Source organism: Colletotrichum scovillei (genome assembly GCF_011075155.1).
Source record: "Colletotrichum scovillei strain TJNH1 chromosome Unknown Contig00006, whole genome shotgun sequence".
NCBI lineage: Eukaryota > Fungi > Ascomycota > Sordariomycetes > Glomerellales > Glomerellaceae > Colletotrichum > Colletotrichum scovillei.
The window spans coordinates 2,912,724-2,935,180 of NW_023336264.1; the positions used below are offsets into that span (position 1 = coordinate 2,912,724).

General features: G+C 51.8%; 6 protein-coding genes across 6 annotated transcripts; 1 reads left to right on the forward strand and 5 right to left on the reverse strand.

The window, feature by feature from the left end:
• The first annotated feature begins 1,834 nt into the window (after positions 1 to 1,834).
• HER10_EVM0009882 (peptidase family C78) lies at positions 1,835 to 5,072 on the forward strand. The gene is made up of 8 exons (XM_035479354.1): positions 1,835 to 2,432; positions 2,484 to 2,840; positions 2,896 to 2,986; positions 3,033 to 3,403; positions 3,465 to 3,496; positions 3,550 to 3,701; positions 3,763 to 3,967; positions 4,018 to 5,072. The coding sequence occupies exons 1-8, from the start codon at positions 2,367 to 2,369 to the stop codon at positions 4,070 to 4,072; spliced, it is 1,329 nt and encodes a 442-aa protein (XP_035333164.1). The 5' UTR covers positions 1,835 to 2,366; the 3' UTR covers positions 4,073 to 5,072.
• On the reverse strand, positions 4,133 to 5,021 carry HER10_EVM0004479 (Ham1 family protein; the record flags this gene model as incomplete). The annotated part of the gene is made up of 6 exons (XM_035474121.1): positions 4,133 to 4,232; positions 4,287 to 4,320; positions 4,385 to 4,421; positions 4,476 to 4,620; positions 4,699 to 4,772; positions 4,848 to 5,021. The coding sequence occupies 6 exons, from the start codon at positions 5,019 to 5,021 to the stop codon at positions 4,133 to 4,135; spliced, it is 564 nt and encodes a 187-aa protein (XP_035332503.1).
• A 255-nt stretch (positions 5,073 to 5,327) lies between the features above and the next one.
• On the reverse strand, positions 5,328 to 6,512 carry HER10_EVM0000073 (POS9-activating factor FAP7). The gene is made up of 3 exons (XM_035469868.1): positions 6,163 to 6,512; positions 5,902 to 6,047; positions 5,328 to 5,755 (listed from the first exon to the last, which is right to left on the reverse strand). The coding sequence occupies exons 1-3, from the start codon at positions 6,343 to 6,345 to the stop codon at positions 5,563 to 5,565; spliced, it is 522 nt and encodes a 173-aa protein (XP_035331995.1). The 5' UTR covers positions 6,346 to 6,512; the 3' UTR covers positions 5,328 to 5,562.
• A 307-nt stretch (positions 6,513 to 6,819) lies between these two features.
• HER10_EVM0001155 (uncharacterized protein) lies at positions 6,820 to 13,172 on the reverse strand. The gene is made up of 7 exons (XM_035470911.1): positions 12,275 to 13,172; positions 12,088 to 12,217; positions 11,836 to 12,025; positions 7,914 to 11,769; positions 7,789 to 7,862; positions 7,506 to 7,720; positions 6,820 to 7,446 (listed from the first exon to the last, which is right to left on the reverse strand). Exons 1-7 carry the CDS (start codon positions 12,407 to 12,409, stop codon positions 7,298 to 7,300), a joined length of 4,749 nt encoding a protein of 1,582 aa, XP_035332121.1. The 5' UTR covers positions 12,410 to 13,172; the 3' UTR covers positions 6,820 to 7,297.
• A 2,281-nt stretch (positions 13,173 to 15,453) lies between these two features.
• HER10_EVM0002192 (D-isomer specific 2-hydroxyacid dehydrogenase) lies at positions 15,454 to 17,900 on the reverse strand. The gene is made up of 8 exons (XM_035471915.1): positions 17,268 to 17,900; positions 16,883 to 17,190; positions 16,323 to 16,802; positions 16,161 to 16,270; positions 16,062 to 16,104; positions 15,943 to 16,001; positions 15,808 to 15,889; positions 15,454 to 15,748 (listed from the first exon to the last, which is right to left on the reverse strand). Exons 1-8 carry the CDS (start codon positions 17,576 to 17,578, stop codon positions 15,720 to 15,722), a joined length of 1,422 nt encoding a protein of 473 aa, XP_035332251.1. The 5' UTR covers positions 17,579 to 17,900; the 3' UTR covers positions 15,454 to 15,719.
• A 1,208-nt stretch (positions 17,901 to 19,108) lies between these two features.
• HER10_EVM0006635 (nucleosome assembly protein) lies at positions 19,109 to 21,293 on the reverse strand. The gene is made up of 5 exons (XM_035476216.1): positions 21,064 to 21,293; positions 20,869 to 20,948; positions 20,026 to 20,745; positions 19,651 to 19,970; positions 19,109 to 19,594 (listed from the first exon to the last, which is right to left on the reverse strand). The coding sequence occupies exons 1-5, from the start codon at positions 21,108 to 21,110 to the stop codon at positions 19,544 to 19,546; spliced, it is 1,218 nt and encodes a 405-aa protein (XP_035332791.1). The 5' UTR covers positions 21,111 to 21,293; the 3' UTR covers positions 19,109 to 19,543.
• Positions 21,294 to 22,457: the final 1,164 nt, after the last annotated feature.

Below are 22,457 nucleotides of genomic sequence, written 5' to 3' on the forward strand. Positions count from 1 at the left end.
ACTACCGCCGCTTTTTGCTATACCTTCACGCTGCAACATCAATCCTGTGCTTTCGGCTGCTCTATCCCTCCTACCTGCTTCGACAACAACTTCCTCCTCGCTCCTCACCTTGTGCAGCCATTTACTGCCTAAGGTAATACCAGCCTTCGATAACTAAAGGGCAGCACCTTACGTGCCCGCATTACACAGCAGAGGCACTACAGCAACAGTCAAGTCTCTACTACGACCCTGCCTTCTTTCAGCCTTTTCCCTACGAACTTCTTGAATCCAGCATTAGTGCGGGCATTCCCTCTCCAGCACAGGGCTCTAGCGACAATCCCTTTCTTTAGTTCGCCCCGTCTCCTACTCATCAGTCACATAAATGCCGGCGCCAAAGAACAGAAAGGTGGCCATCGTTGGCAGTCGTTCCGTCGGTTCGTTCTCTCCCCCATGACAATACGGCCAGACCATCCTCGTCTGCATTAATTATGGCACATGTCTGGTTCTGGAAAGCAGCATCCATAGACTAACATACTCACTTCACAAGGCAAATCATCGTTGGCAGTCCAATTCGTGGACGGCCACTTCGTCGATAGTTATTACCCTACCATCGAGAACACCTTCAGCAAAACAATTCGTTATAAGGGACAAGAATTTGCGACAGAAATTGTCGATACTGCAGGACAGGTACGTCATCCCCAAATTGTCGCTTTAAGTAACGAGAAGACGAAACGACGAGTTGCGTTCAGCAGAACAAGTTGGAAGCGCTATGCAGGGTTTCCGGAACGCTAGAAAGGATAAGTGCCTCGACTGACGGACAGAAAATTGTAGGATGAATATAGTATTCTGAACTCGAAACACTTCATTGGCATCCACGGCTACATGTTAGTGTACTCCGTGTCGTCTCTACCATCTTTTGAGATGGTGCAAGTAATCCGCGAGAAGATTCTGAATCACCTGGTACTTACACCCTATTGCGGAATGAGCAAGCAAGAGCGACGTACTGACTGGAACTACAAAAGGGCACTGAATCAGTCCCTATAGTCATCGTCGGTAACAAGAGCGATCTCCGTCCCGAGCAACGACAAGTCAGCGCAGAGGAAGGCAAGAGAGTAGCAGAGAAGATCCAATGCGGTTGGACGGAGGCTAGCGCACGATACAACGAGAATGTCGGGAAGGCCTTTGATATCTTGATTGCCGAGATTGAGAAGGCCCAAAATCCGGGCGAGACTGCAGAGGGAGGCAAATGCATTCTCATGTAGGAGTTTATAGAGACCATCACGTCAACTACACTTATACGCAGGCCCAAACCCGTCTTAAAAGGGTACCCAACCCGACTAGTGCTGACATCTTTGGGATGGTGACTGGGTAGCTACTGGAGAATTGGTACAGAGGTGTTTGATTCGAGTGGCGGCTTTTGAGATTGCTAAGAGTGCGCAAGGACATTGAATCACGCCGGTGAATTACTTGAGTAGTGTAATGCTCTCCGAAGGGCGGCCGATGGTCGTTCAATAAGGCACCTCTTAGCAACCTACTTTCCCGGATGCTATAGGTACCATGCGGGTGTTCGAGTCGAATGCAGGGGGGGGGGGCAACAGAGAAGTATCCGTATGGAAAAGGATAAGGATAAGGTAAGGTACTTAGTCGCGATAATGATGATAATAATCACTTCCGAAGTACCTAATAACCATACCTCACTTGACAAACTTACTACCTAATGTGGTACTGGCAGCTTGGGTGGGAGGATGGGGCCTACCTTGTTCAATGCACATTGTTATTCCTATAACTCAGGCGCCGACTGTGCCTTGCCCATTTGCTGGTTGGGCGCGCAAATTGGGCCTGTGGACCCCCTGATCTTACATCAGCCAGGTAGGAAATCAACTCGTGGAGTCTCCGGTTTGGTCGCTGCCCCGGGAACTGTCTAATGCGACATGCTACTACTAATTCCTCCCATGCCTCATATACATATCCTCTAACAGCCTTGTCTGCCCGTTGAGTTTATGAGAATATTGAAAGCAGCAAGGCCGGGAACCTATTTTCTCTCGCAGTACATACATTGACAAGCAGCTCTCACTTGGGCCCCTAGGAGAACCCTGCACAAGGAATCTACCATCTTTGTGCCCTCATTCGTGCAGCATCTCAAGTCAAGCGTCGAACACTAGGTATACAACAATGCATTGAGGCAAACAAGCTTTTACTGGATCCTCTCAGTTGATCAAGCAAAGTGCCCATTCACCGAAGCAGCAGGCGTTCGTATGTGTTGCATCGCACTGGCCTTTATATTGCCGTCGTTCCACTTGTCTCATTCCAACTTCATCTCATACAGCTCGCCTCCGACTCCATAGGATATCAACCTGGCTAGCCTGGCCCAGCTGAGGTCTGTTACCATGGAGCAGAACATGGTCTGTCCCTTTTGTGCGAAGGCTAGTGGAGGAGAGCTCGAGATGTTGCTGGTAAGTCTGATTCTATTCAAATGTCTCTACAGTCTGCTAACTACACCCCAGCACATGGAGACTTTCCACCCCGAGGAAGACGATTCTCACTCTTTCGCACCCGCAACTGGGACGCCGCGAGAGCAGTATGCCGACTGTCCAATCGAGGGATGCGGTGAAAGCATTCCTCTGGCAGAAATCGACTATCATATGGACCTTCACCTAGAAGAAGACCGCCAAGTTGCTGAGAACCCTAATTCCCAAGCCGTCATCCAATCTCGGCGACCCAATACTTCAACTGTTGCCGCCGCCTCTAGTAGCCACCGCGAAACCGCTGCCGAAGGTCAGAATGCGAGCGTTGAGCAATGGGGAAAACTGCTGTCGCTCACAGCAAAGTCGAAAGGCAAGGATGGAGAGAAACGACTCGGAGTACAGAAATTCCTCCTGATTTATTTGACACAGAATTCCGACTGATCCTCCTTAGAAAGCAGAGCTGGGGAAATATGCGCATGAACAGCAGATGCCAGACTGGCTCGTAACTCTTCTTCATAAAGGCGGCGAAGTCAAGAGCGACGGTGAGTGCCCTGCTGCGGCGTGGTCAGGTGAAACTGACGCAGGTAGGGGTGATTTCTGTTCTCGAGCAGCTCTTGAGCCAGAGCAAGTCCACCGAATATGCCTACTTATGCGACCCGGCCGTCCAGCATGTATCAAAGCTCAAGAAAGAAGGTATCGTAGTCGCGACAAACTCATTGGGAAAAGCTGATGCTCAATCACTTCTAGGAGGTTTTTGCGGCTATCGCAATATTCAAATGATGATTTCTTACATCATTGGCGCCAATGCCCCTGGCGTGGATCGTTTTCAGGGCCGACTGCCTACTATATTCGAGATCCAGGAACTCATCGAGAGAGCCTGGGACCTCGGTATCAATTCCCAGGGGCGGGTTGAAACCGGTGGCATCAAGGGGACTCGCAAGTATATTGGTACTCCAGAGGTAAGACGGGGACCAACCGGCAACATCATTGAATTCTTGGCCTAACTTCTGAGGCTCCTAGGCCCAGGCACTCTTCGTTGGCCTTCAAATACCGTGGGTGTATAAGTATTGAAACTCATGTAAGCAAATGGCTAACGGTGAGGCAGATGCACTGCTCAGGGGTTCAGAGACCAGGAACAAGGAAAGTCTGAGGCCAAGCTGATGATGGCCGTCGAGCAGTACTTCAAGCAGGAAGTGCATCGCCAAGGCTCAAAAGTAACCTGCACGTCACTTCCGCCCATATACTTCCAGCATGCCGGTAAGTCATTGTTCTTACCCCGCGAAAGAAGACAGTCTGCTAAGAGGGATATCATGTCTAGGCCATTCATTGACAATCGTTGGCTTCGAAAAACAAAAGCATGGCACTGCTAATCTGCTCGTCTTTGACCCCGTATTTCGCGATCCACCCGCGCTTGCCCGGCTTATTGGCCAAACTTTTAAGCACAAATCAGCAGATGAATCTCTAAAGCCATATCGCCGGGGCGCCAAGTACCTTCGACGATACCGCGAGTTCGAAATCCTGAGGTAGGTCCTGAGCACAGAGATCGGCCTAGACCGGGCTAACCACATCACAGACTTGATAGCCGAATTGCTGTGACCTCGACAGTGCGCAGTAGCTCTTTAATTTAGAATCGGTTCAAGAGCTGTCAAATCGATCAGGCCCGATCGTGTGCGTCTCATCTATGGCGGTCACTCGGCTCGCTGTTGAGCGAACCAGTCCTGCAACTTGGCGAGAGCAAGACCGCGGTGAGAGATCTTGTTTTTGGCCGCCTTGTCCATCTCGGCATAGCTTGATGACTCATTAGCGAGGCAAACATCTGCCAACACTCGATGGTAGACTTACGTCTGGCCATTGTATTCGAAAATGGCATCCCACCCTTGATGTGGTTAGCAACAACACACCGGAAAGATTACACCACGGTGTGCCAGAGTCCTGCTTACCAAAGTCAACCGGGCCTCGAGGCGGCACGATCTTGCCCTAGTTAAAACGTTGGCAAAGGTTTAGGAACGAACAACAATGTTGGTTGCTTACTCTGGTCCGTCCCTGGAAGAGGAGAGGTTCGCTTCCGGGACCCGGCGAGTAGGCAAAGGTGCATACGGCATCGGCGGATTTATCCTCATAGGCAACTAGTAGATTGTTTAGGCCTTGGTGGCCGATGGATTCCATGAACCATTTTCTGGGTGAGAACGGTCAGTCATCGAAGACAGTGCGAGGCGGGTAGACAGGAATGCGTATCGGCCCCAACATAACCTACATATAAGGGCCTGGGAGATCACCGAGAGCCTTAAAGCAGAGACAAGTGTCTTCAACCAGGACAGGCCCTTGGATCTAGAAGATGATCAAACGGAATGAATTAACATGCTAAGGATTACACTCTGTGTGTTTCGAGATACCGCTACTCACAGTCTCGGCAGCCTTGCGACATTTGGCTAGGGTGACTTCCTCAACTGTGCCTTGAACCTCCTCGAGGTCAACAGCGTGGCTTTGTACCGTGATTGCTGGTTCCAGGATGGCCTTGACCTCCCGCAACTTATTGGCATTGCCAGTGATGAATTTGACCGTCGGTGGGGTAGCCATGACGAAGAGATGGGAAAGGCTAAAGTTCCGGTCCGGTGAAGAGGTGTGCTGTCTGGAGGGTAAGCTATGTGCGAGGTGTTCCACAATGGATTTGACGTATAAGTACAATCATTCGTGTTATGTATGTAAGAGAGTCATCGTGCCCCCATCGACCACTTTGCTCAATGCTGGAGAAGGTGATAGCGCTCTGTTGCATTATCCACTTTCCTGACATCGTCTAGTTGCATATACTATAGTCTGATGTCGGAGGCACAGGAAAAGACTTGCGCGTGATGCGCCCAATTATAAGAATTGTTGCGAAGCAGACCCTTGCGTAGGAACGAAACCCTGCCTAGAGACAACGCCTAAAGGTCTTTTGGATACGAACATATCTATGTAGCTCCTTCTCCCATGTAGCATCGTCAGCACTTTCACAAGCGGTGCGATAAAGAAGACCTCTTTACCCTGGCACCTCCCCGCGACGGACTTAATTTCCCAACGAGACCGAGCTCGCATTCATTTTCCCTGATGCGTCGTCACTCCATCGTCCTCATCCACCTCGTCATGACGAGTGATCCTTCTTCCATTGCTCGAGCCATGCCTCAACCCTGGAAATGTTGGTCTCCATTTCATCGGATGTGTTGCTTGTAAGCTCCACAACTATCTCCTCATCGAAGGCCTCCCTGGCCTCTTGCAGCAAGACCTCCATGATTTCCGAGTCTAGATTTTCCTGGAGTTTGGTCTCGGGATATTTCCTGAATGGAGCCAACCCAGTCGTGTTAGCTCTCGTCATCATCCTTACTGACGACCTTGCTGCCACTCATTGGGAAGACGAAGAGAAAGAGATGGAGGGGGTAAAGGTAGACGAAGAACAACATAGGACCACACAGGACTCCCTTACCTTGCTGCTAGACGATCATAGAGTGTGGTCGAATCCACACGCAGCACAACAACGAGGTCAATCCAACTTTTGGGGAACAAGTCGCAGGCGTGCCAGTCAATAATGTAGCCCCCATCCTGAACGTCTCCCTCAATGGCATCGAGCAACTGAACCCCGGATTCATCAGTACAGCGAACAACTAAGCAACAGGGATACTGTGTGTGAGGATTTTCGCAATTGTGGACTTCATTTCCCACAAATGAATGTCATAGAACGACAAACCTTGTCCTCGTCAACAATCCAACTCTGAAACTCGTCGTCCCAGCCCTCATGGCACTCCCGATCTTTGACAACTTGGTTAACCGAGAGGTGCTTGAGGCCTGTACGCCTGGCGAGCTCTTCGCAGTGTGTCGTCTTGCCCACGCCTGGCGTACCAGTGACAATGATGTTTGGTGACGTTCTCATGTCGATGAAAGATTTCGTCTCGATGTTTGAATTGAGCGACTAAAGATAGTGCTGGTTTCAGGCTGACTATAGTTAAGTCGAGTACTGCTGGGAGGGAGGTAGAAAAGGATAGAGAACAAAACGGGATGCGAAAAGCTTCGTTTATTGCATTGCATGTAAGTGAGTCCGATGAGGGCCACTTAAGGTAGCATGAATGCTCGCTATGAATTACAGCACTCCGACAGCAACTTATGGATAGGGTTGGTGTGTGTGTGACGGTCACGTGCGGGGCGCCAGCCTGCCGCCCGCAAGCAAATCATCTATCTACGGCTTCCAGCTCCCAGGTTGGGGGTAAGTTGTTCCCAATGTCAACGCAGATAAGATGACATTTACTTAATATGTGCGTTCAAGAGTCTCTGAGCATTGAATCATTCAAGGGGAGGAGGGGAATCAAGCACTTGGAAATAACGTATTGGCAACATTGCGGAGCCTTATCCCGCCTCTGCCACTTGAATGCTTGCTACGTGAATAGGAAACAGATTGGGCGCTACTTTTACAGGGTCTGAGCCGCCGTCCCCCCCAAACTTTCGAATATGAATAGGCTGGGAGAGTGTGTTTGTTACACAAGTCTTTCCAACCCCCTATCTTCCCCACTTCCTCTTAATCACTCAATCGGCAACATCCACGATGAGACTGGACGCCATCACAACTATTGCTTCTTTCTACATTATCCATGCGAGAACCTGACGTAGTAAATCCCCAGGCTTAGCTCCCTAAAGAAGCTACCGACACACCACCACCCATTCCTGGCCACCGCTCACTTGATAGTCGTCATCATTTCAGTGGCCAGTCCTAGGTAGAGACCAGCGAGCAGAATAAGGACAGAACACTCTACAGGGCAGGCTCTATCGCCTACCTGTCTACTTATCAAGACAGACAAGGTCATCTTCTAATATCGTTTGGCTGTACACGGTTATGCGGCCACATCTTCCTCATCAACCTCGGCGAGGTCGCCGTTGGGCTCGAAGTCGTCCTCGGGATCGTACTCGAGCTTCTCTTGCTGAGCAATTGCTTGAGCAGACACAATCTCAGCAAGACGTTTCAGTCGTGGGGTTTGAAGCCCTATTCATGCGTTGTTAGCGAGGCCAGATCAGGTACGACTTTTGCTGCAGTTCACATACATGAAGGAGTATAAGTCTCTAGAGCGGTGATGACTCTGGGTTCGGCAATCTCGTACGGTCCACTGTCGTCCATGTCGACAGCCTGGAGCAGCAGTACATCACTCTTTTCCGTGACTCTGGAGGCAACAGCCTTCATGATCTCGCCGTTGATGGGCTGCTCATAGTCTGCGACCAAGTACTGGTTTAGGAGCTTTTGAATCTGGTTGGGCGACAGCCTGTGGAGGAACATTTTGTCAGCAGCTTCCACACAACCTTGTCGTGCATGAAACGGAATTCAACTCACATCCAGCAGATATCCTGAATAATCTCAATATCATTCAGTGTTGCCTTCTTCAATTGAAGAAGCTTCGTTGCTTGCTGTAGAAAGGGTTAGCTTTGCTTGATTCGGCCGCGTTTTGGGCGCATTACCATTAAGTGCTCTAATTGCAGAGTGCCTTCGGGCATATCGTGACTCTTACACCACTCCTCGATACGCGTGATGTTGTAGTTGATCTGAAGACCACGCTTCCAGGAGAGGAAGTTGCGTCTCATCAGGAGGTCGTTGAAGGCGGTGACGCCAACGAGACGAAGGAGTTCAGTGATGGTCTGCGTAATGATAGAGTCTTCGAGGTAGTAGGCCTTCATGGCGCGGAACACGCTGTTGAGTAAGCTAAGCAGGTTGTCCATGCTGTAGGCGGGAGTAGAGTTGGACTGCAGAAGTTTGCCAAGGAAACGACTGCTTTCGTTGGTGACAAAGCCCGGAAGCGACTGAGACTCAATGATGGCGGGGATGATCATCTTCTGCAGCTTCTTCTTCAAGACCTTCATCCAGGTGTGGTAGATATTGAACTCCAAACTCTCCAAGTCGTGCTTGACAATTTCCAGAAGACGATCGTACTCATAGTTATCCGTCTTCTGCGCTTCGTACCAGTCTTCTGCAAGGAAAACGAACGACAGCATTTCATGCACGTTGGAGAGCCAGAAGGCCCCCGGGTTGATGGCCTCATCGCCGTCATGCTGCATGACTTCCTGCTGAATCGACTGCATGACATTGGCGAGGAAGCGCTCTGACTCCTTGACAAAGCCATTGTTCCACATCTCGGAGGTAACCAAGTTGATGAGATAAGAGGGGAAAAGAACCTCCTTGTCAGACGGTGGTGGATTGGTGTTGGGCGAAGGAATCTTGAGATTACGGATAAGACCCATGGTGACCTCCTCATTTAGACCATCTTCATCAGCCAAGAGCGTCTCGAGCTCGAGCTCGATGTTATCGACACCAGGCATGAAGCCTGTGCCCTGCAGGTTCTGTCTGTGGGCAGTGCTGGTGATGGCCATCGAAACGGGACGGGGATTATAAGCAGCGCTGAAGCGGTCCACAGCTGTGCTGGGTTCGGCACCAGCACTCCTCCTCTTCGGTTTCTTGGAGGACACAAGATTGATGAGGCCAGGCGCTGCCGACGGCGGCGCCTGGACAGCCCCGTTGGCAAGCTCGCCGTTGGTCGGGGCTAGCCTTCTTGCCAGTTCCAGCTGATCTTGGAGTTCGGCGAGCTGCTGGCGCAGTGAAAGCTTCTCGCTCTCGATCTGTGCACTCTGTTGACGAACAGTGTCTAGCTCTGTGCTCGTGGAGCGCAAAGATTCTCTCAGCTCCCGCTCTTCCTCCTGCATTCTCTTGATATTGGACGTTGATTCCTCGAAGCTCTGCTGGAGCTTCTTCATCTCGTCCTCCATTGCCTGCAGCCTAGCAACTGCAATGCTACCCTGGTTGGCCTCGGTCTGGAGCTCCTTCGTCCGAGCCTCCAAGGCATTGTGGCGGTTCTTCCACGCCTTGATTTGGCCCTCATAGTTCTCCACCTGTGACGACAAGTTCTTGTTCTGTGCCTTCATGGTGCCGAGAGATTGTGTCAGCTCGACGACCTTGTTTTCGAGCTTGTACGAGATCTGCTTCAGATCACGGGCTTCCTCCCGAGTCTTCTTGTAATCCCGACGGGCGAGTTTACCACGCCACAGGCTCTGAATAAGAGTGACCTTCTTCCTGTATTGCCTCCAAGCCAAGACCTGTCGTCGAGACCGCCACACACGCTGGATGAGCATAGCCGCATTACCTACGCGGGTCTCCATGATTTCTTTTCGTCGAAGGTAACCTTTGGCCGCCGCTTGCGCCAGGACGACATCGTTCCTGATGCGTATGTACTCCTTTCTTTGCCGTTGACCACGCCAAACCCGCTGTATTGTTGTTGCAGCTTTGACGGTGCGGAGCTCCTGGACTTGCTTCCGCGCGTTGTAGGCTCGCACTGCGGACTGAAAAGTCACGATGGCTTTGCGGGCCTCGAGGTAGCGACGGCGGTAGAACTTAGCACGGAGGTTCTTTTGAATGAGAATGGCGCAATCGTTGAGACGGTTTGTACGCAGGTTCTCGAGGAAGGCGAGCATGCCGGCACGGAAAAAGATCTTGGTGAGGCCCAGCTGGTACTTATCGGAACCTTTGCCAGAGCTGGTGCCAAGTGCCTTGGTAAGGATAGCGTTGGCCATTTCCCGAATCTCTGACGCCCACAGGTCCGAGTTGATAAGCATGTAGTAGCGCAGGGCAAACTCCTCGTATGTCCATCGAGTAGGGTAACCAGCGCAACTTATGCGAACAGTCTCGAGAACACCACAGGCCCGCAACTGACTGAGGACCATGGGGCCCTCGAACTTCCACGCCTCTTTCGCCTCGTTAGGCTTGATGCAACGAATGTAGTGAACGTCTGTGTTATTGATGGTGTTCATGAGCTCGATGAGCGAAGAACGGAAGATACCTCCCAGCGTCGGCTTTCTGTTGACAGCCACGCCGATCTTCCTACCAGCGGCGGGCTTCACTGAGCTCGATGAAGCGGAGGCGACGTCCTTTTCACGCACGGCAGAAGCTGCATCCAAAACATCGCGGAGGAACTTATTCGTCGAGGCACGGAGAACCGCCATATGCTCATCAGGCACGGTGTCCCGATTCTTTTCGATGAAACCCTCAGATTCGTAGGTGACATCCACAGCATAGTGGCACACAGTGAAAGCGGACTTGCCGAATCTAGGCTTTTTGTAGAACTTGTGCTTGTCGGTGCCGTAGTTGTGGTGCAGTTTCGTGACAAATTGCTCGTCGGAGCCCATGGGAAGACGGGACTCTTCGTCCAGCAGGGACAGGATACCGAGCTTGCCTTCGATAAGATCAATAGCTGGTTGATTGTCGGAAAACTCGATGAAAGTCCAGTCGATCTTTTCCCTTAGATACTCCTCTTGCTCCAGCTTAAAAACGTGTTGGTTGAATTCTTGCTGTAGCTTCTCATTGGCGTAGTTAATGCAGAACTGCTCGAAAGAGTTCTTGGCGAAGTGCTCAAAGCCATAAATATCAAGCACACCAATGAATGAGATGACGCGATTCAAGACTTCTTCAGTTGCCAGACTGTGGTTGATGATGTCGACGAGCCAGTCGAAAAGGCTGGAGTAGATGAACTTCGCTACCGAATCACGGACGACAATGGCTTGAGCCTGCGTCAAGTTTGACGTAATCTTTTCGCCTCTGGTGACCAGCTGCTTTTTGACGATCCACTTGGCAAACTCAGTTCCGTTGACACCTAGAATCGATGAAGCCAATTCAAGTGAGGGCTCTGTAGGCGCGAGGACACTATCGTTGCGTGAGGCTCCAATTTTGATGTTGCCGAGGTGCAGCAAACCAGACAGGAGTTTGAAGATCTCCGACTGTTGTGCGTCGGTGACACCAATTGTCCGCAGAGACGCCTTTGTGGCCTCAAACTCGGCCTTATCATCCACGCCATCGATCGTTGGGCAGTTACCCTGGTTGAGATACTCAAACTCCTCAATGGGCAGCAGATGCAGATCCTGACGCTCCTTGTCAGAGGCACCGGCAACAAGCTGGTAGAAAATGTGGTAGTTGCGCTCCTTCAGGGGTTGGAAGACAAGTCTGGATCGTTCTAAGAGGTAGGTGCGAATCTTAGCACCAATGATGTTGGTTTTGTCGTCGAACATAATCTCTATGTATTTGCCGAATCGTGACGAGTTATCGTTGCGCGTTGTCTTTGCGTTTCCGAAGGCCTCCATGATGGGATTCGTAGCCAAGATCTGTTCTTCTGTTTCGCTCATAGCTTCGGCGCCTTTTTTGGACCGCGTTCCCGGATTGTCAGGGGATTCTCTGGTTGCGAAGTATCGCATAATGTACTTGGCGCTGACCGTTTTTCCAGCACCGGACTCTCCAGACACGACAACAGTCTGGTTCTTTCCGCTTCGCACCATATCACTGCAAAAAGTTAGCCAGTATTCTGTGACTACCGTCATGACATAGCGCGAGAACAGATTGCCCTACATGAAAGCTTCTTCTGCAATGGCGAACAAGTGCGGTGCTTGCGTTGCTCTCTGCTTGCCAGCATAGACCTGGACCATGCCTGGGACGTAGAGCGAGTCTACTCTCGCGAAAGGGTTCGCCGCAATCAGGACGATTCCACTGTATGTGTAAATTTCCTTCTGGGCATATCGAAGGCGGATGGCTTGCAAGACTAGAAGCACGTAGAGTCAGCTATGACATTGCTAGAGTATCAATGCAAGATAAGTAGCGTACCTGCAGGCTCGTTGAGATGGGACAAATTCGTCAAGTCGTCGCTGGCCTCGAGCATGGTCGGATTCATCAGGGGAGGCAGGGATGAATCGCCTTTCTGGAGTGCCTCGGCGGTGACCTCAACCGTCTTCTCCTATGTGGTCGTCAATACGCGTTTGTAGGCCTGGCCAGGGCATTAGAGAGACCGTACCTCACCATTGTCCAGCTTGAAAACAAGCTTAACCTTTGAGCCATCCTGGGTCTTGTTGACAACCTCGGACGCGACCCAGCCCTCTGTAGCATCGGGCTGCCACGCCCGCGTTCCGACATCGTAGTTCTCCGACATTGTGACAGCTTCGAAGGTGATCGATGAACTAAGTACCGGAGATGGCGATGGAGGAGAACTAGTATTCCCGGGAAGATTGGCGGATGGGATTCGGTAGGTCTAGGGCTGGGAGCTCGGAGCAATTCGTGAGATTCATGGGCAAGCGAGTGGGCAAGAGTTGCGAGAGAGATTGCTTATGGTGATTGCCAGAGGCAAATACCGTTGGCCTGTCTTGTGTGTCGGACTCGCTACTATCGCTGTCTCGATCGTAGTCGTCGTCGTCGTCGTCGTCTGCTTCGCGTTGGTCGTCGAGGTAGGGGATGAGAAGATGGAAGAGTAGGAGACGAGGAAGATGGAAGGTGGCTTTGGAGATGAAGGGCAGGCCAGCCTAGATTTGGTACCAACCTTATGGGTACGTTTTGTATGGGGCCCTTGTAAGAGATGATTGATGAAGGATGGGAGGTGACAAGAGAGACAAGAGAATGAGAGTGCACGCTACGCAATGTTCAACGAACGACCAGCGGGTTTATCTCCAAGAATTTGACAAGTTGGGATAGATTGCACGCAGATGTAAAGGCGAAGAATAGGACGTGAAAGGGGCGGGTAGATCAATGGCAGCTGAAGAAAGGAGGACGGCCGTACCTGGTGTGAACAACAGAACTGGACAACTTTTTGAGATTCCAACGGACGTGGAGGCGGACGTGGACAGGGGCACCAAGTAAAAACGCCAGGTGAGAGAGAGCTGGGCTTGGCCAGTTGGAGGGACGAGCGCCCTGAGGTGAGGTGATGTTTCTGGCCGCTGCAAATGTAGGTACCTACCTACCTTACTCCTAGGTATTACGTGGTTCCTGAGGTAGGCAGTGGCAGTAAGGTGCCTGGGTGTACCTTACTAAGCCAAGTTACCTTAGGACGGTGTCTGAAGCAGTATCTTCTGTCCACCCTATTATGAGGATTCCCGTGTTCCATTGGAACCCGTGGTACCTTGCCTTAGGTAATGCAGCGCGGGTCTAAAGATAGTGATTTGCAGGTACTAAGGTAGACGCGTCCAGATCGGTAGCGGAGGGGAACAGGCTTCAAAAATGCCAGGCAGGCAAGTCAATATCAATTCAATTTGCCTCGGACTTAAGTATGTTACTACCTCATGGCCAAAGAGAAGATCGCCCAGCATGGTCGGACCAATCTTGGAAGGCAACAATATGAGCCAGTCAGACGAACTACGGAGACTCGAATCCACCTATGCTCAGACTGTTGTCTTTCAACCTCGAATTCTCTATTGAGAGTTTCCTTTGACATCTTCGCCGGGAGGACGGGAAGGGGATGGTCCGGCCGCCGTAGGTCAGCAACTAAACCATTCTGTCTTGGTGGCATCCGTAAGGTGGTTTGAAGCATCCGACCAAATTGTTAAGTCAACCCAAATCAGGCTCCTACTCCGGTCAGCTTCTCGCTGCCTTTTGTGACATTCGGCTCCTTCATTGGTGACAGTCAAGAAAAGTCGAGGAGACTTTCTGCAACGAGCACCCCGAGTTCGCACCATGATTGGTATCGGAAGAATTCTGGCATGAAATCATTAGGCACCATTGCAAGTGGCTTGGAGGGATCGATGAGATACCAATGTCATCAGCAGCACCATCCATTCCATTCGGTCATGTTTTCCTTTCCTTACTGGCTCTCCATCTCTTCAATAGTTGAACCCTCCAGTTCTCATAGGCCAGTCCAGCTCGGTGTAGCGTACAGTGCCTAGATACTAAAGCACCGAGACGCCCTATGAACCGCAAACTCTGGCTGGCTGACAACCAACAAAGACGAAGGTTGAAACAACCGTCACTCTCGGGTCTGCGCCAGACGGCGTGGAAAGCGTCCAGGAAATCCAAGGAAAGCCGTGCTGAGAGCTTTCGTCCCAAGCTACCCAGCCGGTAACCACAGACATGTTGACCCTCAGACACACCCCGTCAGTTCGCCAACGCGTCGTCGTTGTCAGTCACAGTGATGTCTCCTTTTCCTTGCTGTCCTAGCGCCCTACCTTAACGAATGGCAATACCTATGGATCCTTCTTTGCGCTGTGCACCGTATTGTTCACACACACAGTCTCTCTACCTGTACGCTAACTCCTCTGTCACACACTGAACCAAGCCCGAATACACGCTTGTATCCCTCAACATGGTCATACTCAGCGCTGCTTCGTTTTCTAGACTTCCTGAATGTTGTTGAAATCGGGCAATTTGCATACAACGACACAAACAAGTGACTTGCCTGTATCCATCACCAAACGCCTGCCCTTGCCCCTGCCGCCTGGGTTGTCTTCATAGGTCCCATCCTATCCTCCCCGAGTCCCCTGCAGCCCCTTTCGCCATCCACTTTGCTCCCAGTCAAACCTGTGTATTCAGAGGGCAAATTTCACTCAGCTCCATACCGCTGGGGATTTCACACCGTGCCAGTATTTCCCGTCATGCCATTTTCCATGCAAACAACGCTGCCCAAGCTGCCTGCCGGATGCCACTCGTACCATCGTCACTGGCTCACGAGCTCATGGCATCCAGACGCTGGCAGAACAGTGACAGCCCGATTGATGATCATGTATGTCGTTTCCTCAATCCCTTGTGTTTTGCTCTAAGGATCCGACACTGGCTTTCGTAGACTGACCAGCATTGGCCAGTTCCCGCTCCCTCGTCAGCGATCAACTATGTACTCCTCTTTCTCTCTTCTCAATGAAGATCGATCTTCTTCATCCATGATAATTTTGGGGGAAAGCGGGGAGGGGCGTGCTCATGCGTTGTGGACTTGAGGCCCGGGCTCGGCTCCGCTGCATCAACACAATTTCCGAGTTAGCCTGACCCCTTTTGCTAATTCTCACTTCTGATAGGCTGTTCGGTGCTCATACTCACCGCCATGTTCATCTGCTATCCTGAGGCACTGAGCAGCAGTAGGTATGCATAACCAACCAAGCACGTGCACAGTAAAGTACCTAGTGTCCATGGCGGGACAGTTGGTATTAGGCGCTGCCTTCCTTACCTTGTGCCATGGATGTATGTTATAACGTCCGCACCACGCATCGAGGTCGTGTTCTCTGTAATTGCAAATGTTGGTTCCGTTCTGTCTCGTTGTAACTTCTACCACATTGATTTCTTCCCAGCCATGCCCATATTTTATCTAACGACCAGCTTTTATATGCCTTCAAGTTGATGTGAAACCCGGTACTCCCTTATCCAAAGTGCCCAGATCCCATATCGACATGTTGAGATGCTGTCTTGGGTCGCTGAGAACCTTCTTTTTTCACGAACCAGGAATCTTCATCACAAACGCCTTACCAATGCCATAGTTTCTACTTGCGCGTCTAGTACAAGACGCGGGTCATGATGCGTGCTGGATCCTTGTGTAAGTGACTTTGAAATTTGCGACCGCATGTCCGGATCGGTACTCACAGCTCAGAGAATCCAGACCGTCGTTGATCTCCTTGATGTCCTCGGCCTTGACGCTGCTTACGTCGGCCATGAGGTATGCAATCTAGCGCCAAGTTAGCAGACCGGCTTCCATGCTCGACTTCCAAAGTAACTCACGTCGCCTCTGCTGTCGGAAATCTGCTTGTCAACATTGTGGTTGCCAAGGATCTCGTTAACTGCCGTCCGTTAGCACTATACAGGTATACCAAGTGTACTAATCATGGGCATTCTCTCACCTCTGCGCAAGACACCGGGAACATTGCGGTGAATATAGATGACCTGGATTTATTGATCAGCCTTCTGTTAGCAGCGGCGTCGTGCCAAGAGTTGCTTACACGAGCGTGGTCGGGCTCATCCAAAGTCAATGATCTCAGGTTAACCTCGGGCAGGTTAACACTGTTGAGCGTGGTGCCCTGGTTGATATAGCGAACAAGCGCCTCGGCAACTAATTCGAGTTAGTTTGCGTGCTTGAGCAAACCCCTGGATGTATTCCTTACCTTCGACACCAATAGCGCGCTGGGCCTCCTCGGTGCTGCCACCAATGTGTGGCGTCAAAATGATGTTGTTCAGGCTACGCAGATCCTCGCCCCATGTGTTGAGTGAGCTGTTAAAATAATCGCCGTTGGCCGCCGGCTCGTTGGGGTAGACATCAAGAGCAGCACCAGCGATCTTGCCAGAGCGCATGGCATTAATAAGAGCCTGGATGTCGACAACGCTCCCGCGACTGGCGTTGATCAAGTAAGCGCCAGTCTTCATCTTCTCGAGCTGAGCAGTAGAGATCAGGTTCTTGGTCTCTGGCAACTCAGGCACGTGCAAAGTAACGAAGTCGGCCTCCTCGAGCAAGGCTTCCAAAGTGGGTACCTGAGTCGCGGTTCCTAATGCCATCAGGTTCACGACATCATAGTAAACGACGTTCATGCCCATAGCCTCGGCCAGGACCGAAAGCTGGGAGCCAATATGGCCATAGCCCACAATGCCTAATCTACAGTCAGCAAATGATAGTGCATCCCCCGCACCATTTGGCGATACAGAGGTCAGGCATGGCAAGATTACGTACCGAGCGTCTTGCCACGGATTTCCCAGCACTTGGAGCTGACCTTGTTCCAGGTGCCGCGGTGCATCTCGTTGGAGCGGTCACCAAGCTGACGGGCCAGGGTGATAATTTCGGCAATAACGAGCTCTGCAACACTGCGCGAATTGGCGAAGGGGGAGTTGAAGACAGCAATGCCGTGGGCGGCAGCGTATTCGAGGTTGACCTGGTTCGTGCCGATGCAGAAGCAGCCAATGACGAGCAGGTTCTTGGCCTCACGCAGGACCTTCTCGGTCAACTTGGTCTTGGAGCGAATACCAATGACATGCACGTCCCTGGATGATCACATTGCATGAGTATGAGGCATTCTATGACTCTCCTCATCAGACTACGAGGCAAGGGAGAGGCCTACCGAATCTTCTCAATGAGTTTGTCTTCGGGGAGAGAGGTCTTGAGAGCCTCGACCTGGTAGCCTTGCTCGGTCAGGATATCTTTTCCTGTCTGATTGACATTTTCGAGAAGCAAAATTTTGATGTCCTGGGTGTTGAAGGGCTTCAGAAGCTTGGGGGCTGGCCTCTGGGCAAGAGCAGCGCCGGCTCTAGCGAAGCTTGAAGGGGGGGAGGTGAAAGTGGCGGTTGGCGAAGTTGAAAGTCCCAAGCTGGCGGAGACTTCGAGCTGTCTTCCATGCGCAGATGCGCCGGTGATGTCTTGTGCTGAGCTCATTATGTGTGGGTTGTGCTGGTCTTGCTGTGTGAGCAAGATGGATGGATGGGATGGAGGGGCAGTATGATTTTTCGATGCGGGGCAAATAGAAGCACGAGAAAGCTGCCAGATCAAGAGCTGCTGGGCTGTTGTTGGGTGGGAAGTCGAAGGGAGAGGTAGAGCGCCGGCTGGTATACGACAAGATTGCTAGATGAGCAGAAACCGGGGATAACCAAGGCAATGAATGGGCAGAGGTAAAATTTGGGAAATATTTCTGGGAGGAGGAAGTTTTTTAATCACCTCATGTCAAGTAGCCAAAATGACGCGGGATGTGAGACGGAGGGCCGTGACTGATGTAAAATAATGAGGTACCTACCATACCAAACCTTGGGAGTGGAAGGTGGTACCTGATGACTGTTTCCAGTCCAATGTATGTATCTTCACTATCATTTAGCATGCTTGAGGTACCTCGCGCTGCCCTTTTTGTAAGGTCATTGACGTGCCGTCTGCTGGACGCCTGTGGGGGGCACCACAAAGGGAAGGATCCAGCGAGACAGACACCGATGTTATGGGCAGGTGGTCCGGGATTCTCCCGCCGCATGTGGGCACTGTCTTTACACGGTGCGGAGGTCGGTGGTGGACAGTAGACATCTGCCAAAAGGAAAAGAATTCATGCGCGGCTCCAACGATCTGCTCAGGTTCGCACAGTGAATAAAGTCCGACCTGCCAGCGGAGCACGCCCGAAGGCCGGCAACATCCCTCAAGGTGTCCGGCACTCGGTCGTAGACTCGACTCTTCAGGCCCAGAGGCTACCTCAACTTACCACCTTACTCATTCCAGCCAAGCATGAGGTGCCTTCTGGGGCAGTCTGGGCCCGGGATTGACTCACTGCTCCTCAGCAGGTGGGTTAAAGAGAGAAAGGGAGGAAGGGGAAAAAAAAACCAACTTCCTCCGGCGCCGGCGCAGATGGCACACCACACAATGAGCATGAGACGGGACTGGCCACGACACCTCCTTTGCGTGGGTCGCGGCTTGTTTGAAGATTTGGCCGACGCATTAAAATTCTACTTGGTGTAGTATATGCTTTTGACTAAGATAGGTGCTCTTATTACCTTACCTTACCTACCTACCTGCCTACCTACCTGCCTTACCCAAAGTCACAGACCTGACCAGCGTGCCGATTCCGGACCGCACATCGACCTATGCGATTTCGTCGTCCAAATCAATCCATTAAGTGCTGGTTAGTCCAACGGCCGCTCCGACCTTCTAGAGGTCCGCATGCACCGCCGCGTCCGCCCTTCAACTCCCCGACACTCTACGGAGCTTCCATATTGGTCATAACCGTTCAGCCCCAGGGCGACATCCTGACAATGGAATGACATTCCTCCATGCCTTTCAAGTCACTTATATATGCGACTAGGCGCTCCAGTTGCTGCGACATAGCGAGAATGCATTGATGAGTATGCCGTATCCTTCTAAATTGCGCGCAGTACACGAGCGAACTGAGGGTTGGAGTGGCCCACAGCCATATGCGGGAACATGCCCGGGCACCGTCCCACCCCACCTTGGAAATGCAAGTAAGAGGAAGATTTGCTTATATGACTTATTTCCTGTCTATTGCTTCCATTGTTAATGCCCGTACCCGTTTTACATGAAGGAAAATTCGGGTGAACACCCTTTCTACAAATCCATTTTAGCACCGACGTATAGCATCATTCATGACCAGAACGTAAGATGGCCGTTTCGTTGAGAATGTTTGAGACCAAAACGTCAATTACCATCTATCAAGCGAGAAGCTCATCCATTCAATGCTGCTCTGCTTGGCTTAACCCTCAAAGCGGGTTTGTTGACGTGGCGCCATGCGTGACGCCGCCGCCCTTCATGACGCGAAAGAATCAGAGCATGACCATCACGCACTCCCCTAATGAAGTCTGTCATGAACGTGAAGAACCTAGCAATCCAGTCGACCGACACGACAGTCATCGCTCAGCTCTGCTTGCATTCAGCCGCCTCCTGCTTGGGCTTGCCGGTGTCGTCCTGAAGTATGGATCAGTATCTGCCATCGTAGGATCCTCGGGTTACGCGTCACTTACGTCGTCCTCGGACTCCTCATCCTCGTCACGGTCCTCACTAAGATCATCCTCGTCCTCGTCGTCTTCATCGTCGAAGTCACCCTCCAGGTCATCATCGTCGAGCTCCTCAAAGGCCAGAGCCTCGCCGGTGAACCAGTCAATGGCACGGGGAATGAGCTTCTCCTTGATGTCTTCACCGAGTTGGTAATCAAGCTCGAGGCGCTCCTCGATGTCGGAGGCAGCGTCATCATCCTCGTCGGCCGGGGCCTGGGGAGGAGAGAAGAAGTTGAAGAAGGATTCGGTGGGCACCGTCTTCTTGACAATTCGGGTCTGCTTGGTGTCTGGAGGAGGGATTAGCAGGTGCATCGCGATGGGCGGTATGTGTGCAGAACTTACTCTTGTTTCTCTGCTTCTTGCTCTCGACTCTGACAGTCAAATCTTTGCCCTCCTTCCACTCAATCTTGTCACCCTCGGCATGGTCGTAAATGAAGTCACCGCCGTAGCCGCTTTCACTTTGGTAAAAGTACGTCTTGGTGACGGTCTTGTTGGTGAAGAACTCATTGTCGGCAAATTCGAAGATCAGGCGGAAGCCGGGCTTGTCGAGGTATTCCATGCGGATATCGATCAGGTGCTTGAGGGCGGCCTCGTCGCGATCGGTAATCATCTCGGCGAGAGAAATCTGGTTCTTCATAGCAGACAACCAGAACTCGGGGATACCAGAAACAGGCTCAGTAGATTCGGCAGCCTTCTCGCCCTTCTCAGCTTCCTCAACCTCCTCATCATCATCCTCGTCATCCTCCTCGCCAGCCTTGATCTCCTCCTCTGTAGGCTCAGAGGCACCGTTGACAACCTTGGCACGCTTCTCGTAAAGAGGAGTGAACTTGGCAAAGTACTTCTTCTCGAGCTGGAGAACCTCCTCTTGAAATTCGGCCTCAAGCTTAGAGTGTTCCTTCTGGATGCCTTTGAGGCCGGCAACACGGCGACGCACCTGGGGAGGCAGCGACTCGATGTAGCCGGAGGATCGGCCAACGAGAGAACCAAGTCTTCCTTGGATCATCTGGACGAGCTTGGGGTTCTGAGCAAAGATGGAGGCGGCAGCGGCACGATCGAGATCCTCTGTGAAATTGGTGCACGTCAGTAACGGGTCGAAAGAGGGGCGGGTGTCTCCAGAGGTGAAGCCCCAAAGTGCGCGCAAGAAAGACGAGAGTTGAACATTGCAGCGGGGGTTTGGGTACATACCCTCCTTGATGCTGGCGACGCCAGGCTGCTGGGCATGCGACGAAATGGGCGCATTTTGAAGGGGAGTGTTTTGCGGCGTACTGTATGCTCAAGAGTAGATGTCAGCCATGGTGATCGTGGAATGGGGCAAGGGAAGCCGAAGGAAGCGACCCCTCGCCACCGGGTAGAACAGTGCCGCAAGATTTTGTGACTTACGGCGCGGTGGCCGGATCGAGGCGCTTGTTACGGATGGGCTCAGCCATTATGTGCGTTCGAGTCTTTTGATCGTTCGTATTCGATAATGGAGTGAAACCACAAGAGGCGTGGGACAGAGAAGTCCCGGGCTGATCTGGGAAGGTTGCGGTTGATGGAGTTGGCAGGGTAGAGAACGGTGCCGAACGTGGGAAGTTGTAGATGCGCAGTTGACTTTATTTTGGTGGGGGGGGGGAAGGCAATGTGTGGTATTGGAAAAAAAAAATTGGGAGAGAGGCTTTCTCCTCCGTTGGGGCGGGTACCGCAAGTTGGCGCCTGGGCTCCTCCTATGGTTAGGCGGGCATGGCGGGCACAGCGGGTAGCGTGCTGCCAATGGATTCCACTGCGGGCGGCTTCCACAAAGACAACCTGAGCCAAGGGGGCCGGGGTGCCGGGCAGACAGTTCCATGCAATTGGACCTCATGAGGCAAGATAGGTAGGTACCTAAGGCACCATACCTACCTACCTACCTATGCGTACAAACCTAAGATTCCTTAGGTAACCTGGTAGGTATGGAGGAGGCATGGACACCAGGTGGTGCAGCAATGGTTATCCGAAAGGTAAGGTAGCCTAAATAAGGCGGGCAGGCACCTAGGCAGTCCCGCATCACTGAGCTGGGCTCTCTTGAGAGGTAGTGTTTATTGGTCAGAGGTGTTGAGAAGGCATCGATCTTAACAGAATACCTAAGCAACAACGACCTTCGAAAACTGCCCTGGGGCTCTGAATACCTCTTCATCGCTGCATGACTGCAAAGGTTCCAAGAGAAAACCAGCGAAAGAAATCACTCGATATCAGTCAAACCATACCATTGCAGCAAATTTGACCCAGGCAAACTCAGCATTGATTCCATACTTACCTACGATATCCGTACGTGGCTGGTGGCGCTGGCCAAGTGAGGTAATGCGGGGATTGCAGCGGGGGCTACTGGGGCCACTACCTAGGTACTTTAGGTACCTAGGTATCTCAGTCACAGCGCTCCCTCGCGTTCGTCCTGCGCAGCCTGGACGGCAACCAAAGTATCATCATCTAAGGTAGGTATCAGACAAGTCCCTGCTATGTAGCTAGATATGTGCCCGGTATAGAACTGTCTTGCATCGATCATTCCCATCAATATTGAGCCAGACCAGGTTGGTGCATGGTTCTGTTCGATACTGCCTTTGAAGTGGTTACCCGCAAAGGTCTCCGTCGGCATATGCCGAGGGTTGCTTACCTAAAATTCCGACGGGACAAAATTCCCCTCCCCTCTGCCACCCCTCCCACCCTGATACCTACGCCATTCCGCCCTTCGTAAATTCCAGCGGTTCGTTTCCTATCAGTGCTGCAGGTGGCCTAGGTACTTTAGTTGCCCAGCCACCGTA

Coding starts and splice junctions, on each gene's coding strand:
- HER10_EVM0009882 (XM_035479354.1), top strand. CDS start 2,367: ATGGAGCAGAACATGGTCTGTCCCTTTTGTGCGAAGGCTAGTGGAGGA. Junction 3,497..3,549: donor TTCGTTGGCCTTCAAATACC/GTGGGTGTATAA, acceptor ACGGTGAGGCAG/ATGCACTGCTCAGGGGTTCA. Junction 3,702..3,762: donor CATATACTTCCAGCATGCCG/GTAAGTCATTGT, acceptor TATCATGTCTAG/GCCATTCATTGACAATCGTT.
- HER10_EVM0000073 (XM_035469868.1), bottom strand. CDS start 6,345: ATGAGAACGTCACCAAACATCATTGTCACTGGTACGCCAGGCGTGGGC. Junction 6,048..6,162: donor GGATTGTTGACGAGGACAAG/GTTTGTCGTTCT, acceptor TCCGGGGTTCAG/TTGCTCGATGCCATTGAGGG. Junction 5,756..5,901: donor TATGATCGTCTAGCAGCAAG/GTAAGGGAGTCC, acceptor GGCTCCATTCAG/GAAATATCCCGAGACCAAAC.
- HER10_EVM0001155 (XM_035470911.1), bottom strand. CDS start 12,409: ATGTCGGAGAACTACGATGTCGGAACGCGGGCGTGGCAGCCCGATGCT. Junction 12,026..12,087: donor CCATCTCAACGAGCCTGCAG/GTACGCTACTTA, acceptor ACGTGCTTCTAG/TCTTGCAAGCCATCCGCCTT. Junction 11,770..11,835: donor ATTGCAGAAGAAGCTTTCAT/GTAGGGCAATCT, acceptor AACTTTTTGCAG/TGATATGGTGCGAAGCGGAA.
- HER10_EVM0002192 (XM_035471915.1), bottom strand. CDS start 17,578: ATGAGCTCAGCACAAGACATCACCGGCGCATCTGCGCATGGAAGACAG. Junction 16,803..16,882: donor AATCCGTGGCAAGACGCTCG/GTACGTAATCTT, acceptor ACTGTAGATTAG/GCATTGTGGGCTATGGCCAT. Junction 15,890..15,942: donor TTTCCGACAGCAGAGGCGAC/GTGAGTTACTTT, acceptor ACTTGGCGCTAG/ATTGCATACCTCATGGCCGA.
- HER10_EVM0006635 (XM_035476216.1), bottom strand. CDS start 21,110: ATGGCTGAGCCCATCCGTAACAAGCGCCTCGATCCGGCCACCGCGCC. Junction 20,746..20,868: donor CGTCGCCAGCATCAAGGAGG/GTATGTACCCAA, acceptor CCAATTTCACAG/AGGATCTCGATCGTGCCGCT. Junction 19,971..20,025: donor CAAGAAGCAGAGAAACAAGA/GTAAGTTCTGCA, acceptor TCCCTCCTCCAG/ACACCAAGCAGACCCGAATT.